Source organism: Corvus moneduloides, chromosome 15 (assembly GCF_009650955.1).
Source record: "Corvus moneduloides isolate bCorMon1 chromosome 15, bCorMon1.pri, whole genome shotgun sequence".
NCBI classification, from domain to species: Eukaryota; Metazoa; Chordata; class Aves; order Passeriformes; family Corvidae; genus Corvus; species Corvus moneduloides.
In genome coordinates, this window is record NC_045490.1 from 8982151 (window position 1) to 8994951 (window position 12801).

General features: G+C 43.0%; 1 protein-coding gene across 1 annotated transcript; it reads left to right on the forward strand.

Annotated features, from left to right (window-relative positions):
• Positions 1–209: 209 nt before the first annotated feature.
• Positions 210–4342, forward strand: SMIM32 (small integral membrane protein 32). The gene is made up of 3 exons (XM_032125301.1): positions 210–448; positions 1581–1861; positions 1947–4342. Exon 3 carries the CDS (start codon positions 2322–2324, stop codon positions 2640–2642), a length of 321 nt encoding a protein of 106 aa, XP_031981192.1. The 5' UTR covers positions 210–448; positions 1581–1861; positions 1947–2321; the 3' UTR covers positions 2643–4342.
• The last annotated feature ends 8459 nt before the right edge of the window (positions 4343–12801 follow it).

Sequence of the window (12801 nt, forward strand, 5' to 3'; positions counted from 1 at the left end):
TGGTTAAACTCAAAAACAGATCAGAGAGGAGAGAGCTGAGGATGGGATGGTGCTGGGAAGACGTTCAGCCTTGCTGTGCTGCTGCTCACAGACTCCCTGCTTTGAAGGAGACATGAAAGGAGACATTGCAACATGACAGTTGCAAACTCTGTGGCTCTGTTGATTTTTCCAACCCCCACGGCTGCCTGCCTCGGCGTCCTGTTCTTTGAACCCACACAGAGTAAACAGGTGTCACTCCTGTGGCTCTGTGGGCAGGAGATGTGTTCCCAGAAGGAGCACTGGGGGCAGGCAGGAAAAGCCCCCGCTGCCATCCTGGAGAGCAGCATGTGGCAGTCAGAACACTCGGGCTGAAAAAGGGGGGAAAGAGAGAGAGAGAGAGAGGAACAAAAATCAAGAAAACCTTCCATAGAGGAAGATCTCCTTGTGAATGAAAGGATCCCCAGGACTTGTAAGTAAATACACAGGTAATGGCTTTTCTGAGGATGGCTGCAGGAGGATTTGAACAGGGATGTGACAGAGATGTGTCAGCTTTCTACCACCCCAGCAGAGCTGCTGGAGGACCAAGGGGTTTAACTGGAGCACCTGGAGCTTGGCAGGAGGTGAGAACACACTGACCAGGGCCTCAGAGGGTGTTGCAGCGATTTGAGTTTATTAAAATCTGACTGACCAGAAGATTTCTCTTCTCTTCATTCACCCTCTCTCAGCAGAAACACTTATTATGCTAAGTGAAATGTTTAACCACTGGCACTGTTGGCTGCAACAGCTCATCATAAGCAGCTTTAGCATTTGCTGGGATCAGCACCCTGGGGCCGGAGATGGTGTTTTCCTCTGCCCAGTTACTCCTCTCTTCCCCGCTTCTCTCGCCTCCAGCTCTGTCCCCTGTCCCTTTTTCAAGTTGCAATGCGTTAAAATAAAAGTATTAACAGTGCTTATCTGATGCATGGGAGATTGTGAGAGCAAGCTGGCAAGCAGCCAGGAGCTAATAGCAGCATAAAGCAATTTGCTGAAAAAAAAAGAATTAACATGCTAATTGTCAGGCTGGAGAGGGTGCTGGGGATCACAGAGAAGTAAAAAAAAAAAAAAAAAAAAAAAAAAAAAAAAAAAAAAAAAAAAGGAGAAGAGAAGACATTGATTACTCTAGATTTAAACAATAAAGGACTGAGGAAGAAAGAAAGGTTTTGAGGCAATTTTCTTCTTTTTTGTCCCATTCTCTGCTACCCTCCCCCAGCTCAAAACCTCCAGCCAGAGCCTCAGGCACTCACGGGAATTTATCCGAAGATCTCTTCCTCTTTAGCATCGTGTCACTGCCAGCTGCACCACGGGCTGCGGAGCTGGTCGGCACCACCACGCAGCTCTGCCCTTCCCACGGACCAAGTGGAGCGGCTGTCGAGGGGAAAGTCAGGTCTGACAGACCCTGCACAGTCCCAGCTCGCAGCTCGCCTGAGCCCAGCGCAGGGAGGAGGTTTCCAAAGAACTGACCCTCTCCCATTCCCAGGGAGGCTTTTTTGGTGTTTCTTTCTTGAACAAAGGGACATTGCTCTTTTTTTTAAATTTCTTTTTTCAATTTATTTTTCTCAAAGCTATGAAAGGAGTGCCTGGAAAGCTCAAGAAGAAAGCTCAGCCTCTTAACACTGGCTCCACAGAGCGCCGTTAACTGGGATTAAGAAAGTCCACTAATGCTTCCCAGCACCAGGATTTCAGCAGCACGGAGACTCCCGAGGCAGAGAACCGCGACGGCAAATCCAGCAGGATCTCAAGGCAGCAGCTGCCTCTCCATGCAGATGCCGTTTAACTCCGGATTTATGTGCATCCCACTTCTGAAAATCGGCTGGAAATCCATCGTGCCTTCCCGTCACGGACAGTGAGTGCTGCCAGCCCAAGCCGTGGCTGCTCTGTGCCTGGTGCCAGCACCGGGGCTGGAAGTGGCTCTTTCCAACCCCATGCAGGTGGAGCGGTGGCACGGGGCTCCCAGCGCATCCCCAGAGCTCCCAGCACATTCCCAGAGCTCCCAGGACGTCCCGGCTGACCAGCAGATGAACCAGCGCATTTCCCCAAACGAGGCGTGCTGGGGGAACAAGGGCCAGGACACGAGGTACCCGTATCATTTTTGATTAATATTTGTGGATAAATGCTGTTAATATGAACCAAGAAGATTTAAAAGAAAGTCACTGAGCCATGCAAGTGAATTAATTTGTTTTAGACAACATGAGGCTGGTTTGCAGCCTTTTACAAGCAGGAACATTTTTTCTTTCCTATGCCAAAGACTGACTGCATTTGCCCTCCTGCTTTACTTCTACTGTGGAGGAAATTTAAGCAAGAACATGTATAGTGAATTGCTCAATTCAACCAGTGCCACTGAAGCTCACCTAATCATTCAGACCAACACACCCTACCTGAGCAGCACTCCGAGACCCGTGAGCTCCTCCGCTCTTTACACGTCGACAGCCAGGGTGTTAAAAGAAGGGGAAATAAATAAGCCAGACCTGGTGACTTACATCATTCTGTTTTTCTTTCTGTTCTTGACTGTGACATTCATTGTGTTCTTCATAAACTGCCAGCTGAAAAATTCTTTTTTTGCTACTCTTCCTTACGACAGATCGCTCAGGGAAGCGAGGAACCCGTGGAGGACACAAGCTGTCTGACACTTCTCATTCCGGCAGGAGCAGGCACCAGAAACCCTGTGCAATAAGGAGTTAATGCCATGTGCCAGTGCATGGATTTGACCCCGTTTAGAGTAATGGGCAGCAGGAGATTGCTGAAAATTATGCTGTATGCCAATCTGAGTAGCTGTAAATAAAAAGCTGTTATGAACTGAAGAGAATGGTTTAGCAAATTCATACAGTTTTCGCAAAAAATTGCCCCGTGATTCCAGATTAAGCTCTGTGTGTATGCAAATGTCATCATCCACCCATTCAGTGTCCATATAAGGATAATTGTACTAACAACAATCTCTGATTTGGGCATCTGGTGGAGCTTGTTCCCCCGTGTTTATGAAACCAAGCATCAAATGTAAAAACCCTGTGTATTTACCTAACAGCTCCACACCAAGATGAGTTTACTTTCCAGACCCATTTCTCCCAACTGCTGCTGGAACTGCATGGTGATGCCTTGGGAGGCCTACCAGGCGGGAGGAGAAAATGACAAATGTTTATTTAGGCTTTAGATTGTCATTCTGTTAAGGGTGTTTTTGATGTTTGAATGTGTCATCGATCAAGTTTTAAGTTACTACTTATGTGAAACACTTATTACACAAGGAATTTGTTTTCAGCTTTCATAAGCTACAAAGGAAATTATTTGCCACAGCATGAAACCAAAATAATCAGGATGGGGAGAAGGGGGGAAAGGAAATGAATATATTTAATATTATGTAAACTAATGAAAGGGGTGAGCAGAGTGTTCCAAGTTTAGTACACAAAGTAGATAAGTTCTGAAAGCCATAAAACACAGCTTTATAGGAATAGTTGCTTTACTGCACAGTATCCCCACTCCTTGCTCTTCATCTAAATCTAGCCCAATTAGAAGCATGAATTATCAATATGGCAACAGCTTGATTCAACACTGGTCACTGGTACCCCCCACCATTTTAAATTATTAACTATCTGATTTTGTTCTAAAAGCTTCTGCTCAACACTGGTAGCTGACAAGCTATTTTGTGGTGCTGATTTTTTGTAAACTTGCAATTACAGCACAATTCCAGATCAAGCTGCATGAACCTGGGAAGAGTGTCCATAATTCCCACAAACAGTGGGCAAAGGGCTTTTTTTTTTTTTTTTTAAACCCAATGGCTCAACGTACAGGAGAATTGCAGCTATCCAGAAACACCCAGTCCCATCCCATATCGTATTTTAGCTGCAGTTTTGGGTATTGGATCATCTGAAATGGGGTTCAAAGTGGAGTCAGACGCTGTACTCCTAACCCCGTTCTTGACCAGCAGAGTACAACAGAGGAACTGTGTGTATATATGTGTACATAACTTCTTTCATCCAAATGAGGAGCTTTTACAATGCAATTACACACACATACAGGCTTGCACTTGAGCACACAGACAAAATGTGTATATATGGAAGTCTGTTTGCAAGCATTTTCTTTTTTAACCCAAAAATTGTGCAGTTGATAACACTTCCATGTCGTTGTCTTTGTTACCATGTTTTATTTTGCTCAAATAAGCTAAACTACTACTTAACAGATCTCAATATTTTATTCCTTGATATGTGGCCAATATTTCCTCTGAACCAAATTTAACTGGTGTAATTCCAAGTAGTTACTCTAATGTAGAAAGCAACAATAAATGCAAGTGTGTTTCTCTCAGCCCTTTTTGAATAAATCAAGTTTTATCAAATCAGGCATTTCTTATTTATTTTTAAGTAATGACAGCTTGTTTTCAGCTACCAGCCATAATGAGTTGGGTCTAAGAATTTCTGCTGGCAAAAGCCTCAGAACCTGACAGAGCACATGTTGTGTTGCACTCTCTATTTAAACATTCAAGAATAACTCTGGAATAATCCTATTTTTCTCTGCAGCCTGGTTGGAGTAATACTACAGAAGAACCTGTCATGCTGAGGGTGTTAACTGATTTTCTGGGAAAGCTTTTATGCATGCCCTCTGTTGCTCTCATCAATATTCAGGATCATTTCTATTGCAGAAGAAAGTTGTATTAATGATATTCAGAATCACAAAATCCCAGAACAATATGGGCTGGAAGGGACCTTAAAGATCATCCAGTACCACCCCCCCTGCCATGGGCAGGGTCTTCTTTCAACGCCAGGTTGCTCCAAGCCCCTTCCGATCTGGCTTTGAGCACTTCCAGGGATGGGGCACCACCACAATTTTAGCCAATGTGTGAAAAGTGCATGTAAGAAAACATTCTGTTTCACCAGGCTCAGAATTCAAGCTGACCAAAAAATCCACTTTCCAATCACAAGCACAAGGGAGGGACTGATAGGCATTGCTTCCCTTGCTGGAACTGCTCTATTAGATGTACGACACCTGTGGGGTCCCACATGGATTCTCCATTCCTTCCCATCACCTTCTGCCAGTCACAGTCCTGCCTCTGACACAAACACACCATTCCCTGTGTCTTTTACCAAATCCCACTTTCTCAATGTGTCTTTTGAAAGAGTCTCTGAACACAGCCCTGCAGCAGCCTCCCCCCTCCTGACGGCTTTTCCTCAAGGCAGACTGGAGGTCAATACACTGCTACACGAAGGATGAGCAAAACACCAGGAATCTGGGGCACGAGGCTGTGAGAAGCAGACTGGTCCCCATTCAGAGGAATTCTTAATTATAGGCTTTGCTTTCAAAAGATGAGCAGCTCCCGTAACACTCTGAGGAGCATCCATACGCTTCACATCCGTGGCTAAGTGCTCCACTCAATCAGGAGCTGTGTGTTAAACAAGCTTCTAACTCTCCCTCTGGGCCAGGGAAACAACTCATCACTTCCACCTGGAAGCAGTGAGATGCTTTGAAGCTGATGCCATCCTTTCAATAGATTATTATTATAAATATTATTATTATTGTGATATTGCATTCTGTTGGCTTCAACCACTTAGTCCATGGATGGTTTTGAATCCAGCTGCCCAAGCTGTTGGCACAGGTAGTGCCCACGGGGAGTTTGCCACAGCACTGTACTGAGTAACCAAGGAGAAACCACCAGCTCCGTGCTCCTCTGCGAGAGCATTCCATAACTGGGAGCTCACTCATCCCATTGCTCTGCCTGAACACTGGGTTTGTTAACATTTTGGGGACCCAGCAGGACCCATTTTTCTTCTCACATTTCCTGCTGTAGGTGGGCTTCCCCATGAGCATTTGTCCTCCTGCACTTCCCTTTCCCCGAACAAAAAGCAGGAGCTGAGGGTTTTCTATACCCCTTGCCACACGGCCATCACAACTTCTGCCTGGAAAGAGCTCACCCATGGGACTAACAAGTCAGTCAAACTGCACAGCAAGACAAAAGGCTAAGAATAAATCCTAAGAGCTAAATATCCCACGTCTGTTTGGGGTGTCTCAGCCTGGTAAATAACCCAGTGCTGCCTGGCAAGGCTGCGTTGCATGATCACACTCCAAACCTGTATCAAAGCACTGGAGCCACAGCAATTTGTAACTCACTTTCAGGAGATTTCCTCTAGCAGGTGCAAGCCCCAATTTCCTGGTGACAAGCGGCTGCCTCGCTCCCACACAGCAGAGTCTGGCCAGACCCGATCCCAGCGGATCAAAAGGCTCAGTTCAGCTCTCCAAGGCAGTGTCCCCACTGAATGCTGCTCTGCCCATTTTGAGGGCAAGGAGCTTTACCTACCTGATATTTGAAACATTTAAAACAATGAAAGACATGTCAGACTGAGACGGTGAAAGGAAGACCTGGATTGTGTTCACAGCACATTTGTCTTTAGGAGGTTCTTTCTTCCAGAAACTACAGGTATAATAGAGAAATTTGCTTTATATCCAATAATCCATACAAAAAGTCTCCCAGGCAACAAGGTACACAGTCACATCTTTTCAAGTTTTTTTTCCCTCCTCTTTGCCCTCCTGGTATCATCAAATTCCTCCCTGCAGGGCCGAGCATCTGCATAGAGTACCACTGGTAAATTCTATTCATGGACACAACCTGTTCAGTCCTAAGTTTGCACTTCTAGGTTTAATATACTGTATTTACCTTAATTTCTTCGAGGAAACTTATGAATTCCTTCTATAAAAATCTTTCAGTGAGAATGCTAGAGACCTGAAATCTCCGAAAAAATAGTCTGCATTTGGCTTTTACAGAACAGAGCCCATTTTGTCTGTTTTGTGTCTGAAGTCAAAGTCACACACACAGCACAAAGCTGTCTCAAGTGGCTCCTGAGTTTGCTGTCAGCAGTTTCTCTAAGAGACTTCAGAAAATCAGAATTTGCAGGAGTGACTGGGTTACACAGCACTTCTAATTTAGTCCTGGAAATAAATTCTGTTATTGCAAACAACAAAGTTATTCCTCAAAAAAATAGAAAAAAAAGGTATTTATAAACAAATTAAAACTGGCCTTAGAACAGAAAAGCTGCTAATTTAAAAAGTGTGGGGTTTTTCTTCCAATGTCTTATGGAAAAAAGGAGTCCTGTAGGAAGCAGGAATACAGAATGTCTGGAGATGACCCAACAGCTCCACCCCCCAGAACCTCACCCTTCAACTCCCTCACCTCCCATCTCCGTGGGAGTGAAGTAAATTTACAGGGTTTGTCTTTGGGAGGGGAAATGTTATCTTAGTACACTTATATCTGAACACGAGTTAGAAGCTTATTTTCAAGACTTAAGTCTGATGAAAAAATTGATTTCACATTAATCTGCTGGTGTGTATAAATACCACCTGTCATTTTGCCTTTATGAGACTTTTACCTTGCCCTTGCAGTCCCACATCACCTGTAGCAGAACATTTCCATGGCATAGTCCCTGTTTGTGCAACTCCCACCTGCAGAGCAGCAGCTCAGTCTCTGCTAACTCAGCATCCCTTTGGTGGCAGCCAAAACCTCCTGCCTGAGGCAGGGGGCTCCAGGTGATGACAGTGACACAGCTGCCCGTGACACCTCTGCATGTGCTGCCCACTGCTTCTGTCCTGCGGCTCTCCCTCCAGCAGAGCACAGGCAAATCAAACAGCGAGTTCATCAATTAAATATGGAACTGACTGACCTGGCAGAAACCTGCTCTCCACTCCAGGACAAGAAAGCTCTCTCTTGTCACAGGGTATGGGACACCTTACTTTAAATGACAGTGAGATACTTGCTTTTCACATAGCAGTGAACAGAAATAGCCTCTGACTTACTTGACACACAATGTAGGTTGGAGAGGGAGTGGAAGAGAGGTGTTTCACCCAAAGCGTTTTTTCCCCTCTGTGAAAATCCCATGAATGAAAAATTTCAGAGGTTACTTTTCAGAGTTGTTACTGTACCTCCAAATGTCCCAGAAAGACCAGTAAGATTTAAAAAAACCCCTTCATTTCTACAAAATTATTTAAAACTTTTAATAATCAAGGTATTTTGGTTGCTTGCTTTTTACTTATAAAGCTGTTCATAAAAATGCACATAAAGCTTCTGAAAAGCCAGTAAGCCACTGAAACTTAATCTGGATCTTGCTCACAAACTAGACTGTATCATCTGTGTAACACTATTACAGTGTATCTTCTGGGGATTTTCATGGCAATCATTGTTTTGGAAGCAAACCCATCAAAACACTAGAGGAGACACTGATATAAAACAGTAACAAGAGATTAATTAAAAAAATAAATTTTTACCTGAGTGATTGGATTCTCACATTCAGAGGAAAAAAGCTCTTATGATTGAGAAAATGACAGAATTTCAGAGTGATACTGCAGGTGGCAGTCTGCTGGTAAAATTAAATCCCAAAGCAGGAAGCCCAGACAAGATAAAGTCATATCAACATTTTCATTTCACTTTTATACTAGAGAAATCATTTGTCATTGCAGAACTGGGATTCAGGGGTTTTGTACTCACTCTGTCCAAAAAAGATTTAACATATGGCACACCACTTTTCAACCTCTATTTCTGCAGTATCTTGGTAAACAAGGGTAAAGTTTTCTTCCCTTCAATCTTTAAAAATAAGTTCACTGAACTTCTAAATTTACATTTTGTTGCAGCAGCACTAAGTTACAAGAGATATCTCAGCAGCCTTCAATTCATTGAAAGGCTGTTGGTCAGCAGTTCAAAGCTTGACACGATGAATTGTTTCAAAATGTTATGGTTGGCCACAATGGTAAAAAAAACCCCAACCACTCCCAACAGTAATCAGATTGCTACAGTCTTATATTTTTCATACTACCAATTGAAGTATTTCTGTAAGTACTATCAAAATGATACCATTTTGGCTGGCTGCATTCTGCAAGAAAAAAGAACTCTTTAAAAGAATGAAATAATTTAAGTCTCTGCTTCTGAGAGCACAGCAGCTTCTATGTCACCAAAAAGCTACAGAAAAGTATTTTTAAAATGAGAGAATCACCTTTGCACGAGGAGGAATATGGACATGGAGAGGCATCAGCAGCAAGTTACGTGTGACAAATTAACCCTCGTAAACAAATACTTGAGACACAGAGTTACAGAAGGAAATCAGAAGAATCTGTGTGGTTTTTGTTTTGTTTATTGAAATATGAGCAGCAGTACGCAAAAAATATCTTTTAAAACATAACATAGCAAAACCTAGTAATTTTAAAATTAACAAAATAAAAAGATGTTTAGAGTTAAATGAAAAAACGTCATTGCTAGAACTGTGTTTCCTACAATGTAAACAAAAGCATAAAGGTTATGCTTGCAACAAACACAGAAGCAGGTTTATGGAGCAGCACAAGAAAGCAACATTATGTTGTAATCTGATCGTTTGGTCTATTGATTTGAATTCAGAATGGGAAACCTTCCTCAACAGAAACTTCACAACTACAGAAGAAAGTTAGTCACATGTTTGTCATTTGAAGCAAAACATTTAGAAAATGTTTTGCTTTCATTTTTGGTTTTTGTTTGTTTGCTTTTGATGAAACCATCACTAGCAACACTTTGAGCAAGTAAAACAATATCCTGAAAAAGTTATTATTTCAGACTAGTGAGGAAGCCTGACACATTTTAATTTCCTCCAGAGTTACACTGCAAGAATCCCAAGTTAATCTTACACCCAAGAATTGACAACTTTCACATTTTAATACTGTGGGGGGAAAAAAAATCATTGCTTCAAACAAAAACAAAAAGAATCCCAGTATTTTAAACAGTTCTATCCTGAATCCTAACACCTGGGCTGTTTCATCATTCTTTTGCCTGTTGGGCTGTTCTGTCAGATTTGTCTCTCATCGGTCAGTTGTACTGGAAGGTTTTATTTTGGTCCTGTAGAATCTATAACCCACTGTCAACCCTCCATGGACAACTACTTCATGCCTAATGCAGTTAAATGAGTGTGATACACAAGGCACTGACTGACTGCCAGCAAGACCCAGGTGTCTAAGGAGCAACAGCCAAGCTGCTGTCTTCCCTCAGTGACCATAAAAGCAATCCCAAGAAAGGCTCAAGTACAAGCCTGCTCCAGGCTCTCTGCTGGTATTGCCAAAGCTGTCAGTCAGTGCTGGGGTTGGTGCAAAGCAGAAAGATGCCCAGAAAGAAGGAAATACACTACAAAAGCCAAAGCAGTTTTTTACTGAAAGTAACATTCAGTCTAAGCTGGGCTACACTGGAAAGGCCCCATCTGCCACTACCACACCACTGGCTGAGTTAATTTCTCCATCCCTCCGTCTAGACCAAGAAGTGAATTCTGCACAATGTGCTGTACCAGGAGCAGCACTCCCTGCTCTCACTACACTTTACACATCGTTGGCATCTAACAACTTTCCATCCAATCCATCCGTGTGCCCATATCTGAATTTTGTATCAGCAGCACAGATGAACAAAACAGGGTTAGGAACACCATGAACCAGTAGCACACAAAATCTGCTACGCAAAAAGCTCCCAAAACGCCCTACTATGAAAGAACAGAGAAGTAGAACGCAGACAAATCTTACTGGGTTCACTCCTGCAAGCCTGCCCTGCCAAAACCAGCAGCCACAAGGATATCCCAGCACTGCATCTATTACAGTTCCAGAATATGCACACAAGCAGAAAAATGCCAGAGCACTTCAGTACTTAATGACAGCATCAGAAGTGGGTTAACTGGATATTATTGCAGAAATTATGGTTCAGTGCACGGGTAGCCAATCTAACCACAATACCAGCACTAAGCACCAGCTCTGGCTCACAACAGCCACTTCAGCACCCATTCTTGAGTCATTCAGTTGGCCACATATAAGCATACAAGTGAACAGAGATGAAGCCAGGTGAAAAACATTTTGGATAAAGTAAAATCTTGTACCTACAACTGCAATCTTTCCTTAATTCAATGTGCCATGTCATTTATTACATAAGCAAGTCAAGAAATATAACATTCTGTAGTGTCAAATATACATATTCAGCAACTTGACAAAAGTCAGGCCCCAAGAAGAAAATAGAAGCTGGATCCTGTGGCCAACTGACTTGGCATCTTATTCAATCAAAAGAACTGTCTGTGGGTTGCAGCTCCAAAGAATGAAAGGGAAGAACCCAAAGCTAAGTGGCAAATAATGTTACTCCCCTTCTCCGGAAGATGCAATCATCTGTTTTCAAACATACTTGAGACACTGTTTAAAAAAAAAAAAAAAAAAAAAAAACAAAACACAAAAAACCAGAACAGTAATACAGAAAGTCCTGTACATTAAGGTTCTGCAGAAGTGTTACAGTTTATTCCTTTAAGGCAATTCATAAAAAACATTTTAATGACACGTAAACAATTTTAATCCTTTAAGATCATTTGTTACTTAGGTACCATATGATGCACAATTTCCACATTTGAGGAGAAACTGTCATTCAACAGAAGACACAAGAACTTGTTTAAAAAAACCATTGTTTCAGGACTGCAGTAATTAACTGCAACAGATCTTTTAATAAGTATTTGCATATTAGAGTTTTCAGCCTCTTCCCCAAACACTGAACCCTTTTCTGAAGAGGTGTTCAGGAAAGAGAAAAATCAAGGTGAGAAGTTAAAAAATATAATAGGGTCTGTCTGCATGCAAAATTTTGTATATAATTAATTTCTAACTATCTTAAAATGTTTCTTTCAGCCTCTTTTTTATTATATAAAGGGGGGAAATACATGTATGTCATGTAATTGATTTTAGTGTTTAGTACAGTGTTTAAATTCTCTACCAAAGTTTGCCAAATGCAAATGGTATGAAGTTCAACAAAGCCAAGTGCAAGGTCCTACACCTGGGTCACAGCAATCCCAGACACCCCCTACACAACCTACACAACCCAGGTTGGGCAGAGAATTGACTGAGAGCAGCCCTGCAGAGAAAGACTTGGGGGTAGATGGCTGACAGAAAGCTCACCATGAGCTGGCACTGAGCACTCACAGCCCAGAAAGCTGACGGAATCCTGGGCTGCATCCAAAGGGCAGCAGGGCGAGAGAAGAGATTGTCCCCCTCTGCTCTGCTCTGGTGAGACCCCACCTGCAGTGCTGAGCACAGTTCTGGGGCCCTCAATGTAGGAAATGGAAGTGCTGGAGCAAGTCCAGAGGTCACAATGCTGGTAAGAGGACTGGAGCACCTTCCCTGCGAAGAGAGGCTAAGAAAGTTGGGGCTGTTCATCCTGGAGAAAGAAGGTTGAGTGGGGACCTCATAAGAACCTTCCAGTATCTGAAGGGGCTACAGGGAAGCTGGAGAGGGACTCTTTGTCTGGAACTCTAGTGACAGGACATGGACTAACAGGTCCAAATTGAAAGAGGGCAAATTTAGCTGAGCTATACAGAAGAAATTCTTTACTGTGAGGCTGGTAAGGCACTGGCACAGGTTGCCCAGAGAGGCTGTAGATGCCCCAACCCTGCTAGTGTTCAAAGCCAGGCTGGAGAAGGCCTTGAGTAACCTGGTCTGGTGGAAGGTGTCCCTGCCCATGGAAGGGGGGTTGAGACTGGGAGGTCTTTAAGGTCCCTTCCAACCCTTAACATTCTGTGATTCTTTACATGTGAGATAGAAATTCCATCATCATATTAACATAGTCCTTCAATCCCATAAAGATGCCGACCACAGTTACAAGTCTTCTGACTGAACCCTGCCATCAGGGACAGGATCAAGAGCACTGTTTCATGCAGGCTACAAAGAAGTGATTACTTTTGGTCATTACCAACAGGTCTGTATTAAATTACATGATCTGGAAGTAAAAGCTTCTGCATTCAGTTACTCATTTGCTAAGCCACTCACAGTCTTCAAAGAAACTCAAACTCATAC

Excerpts from the sequence above, each read along its gene's own strand:
- SMIM32 (XM_032125301.1), top strand. The coding sequence starts at position 2,322 with ATGTATAGTGAATTGCTCAATTCAACCAGTGCCACTGAAGCTCACCTA.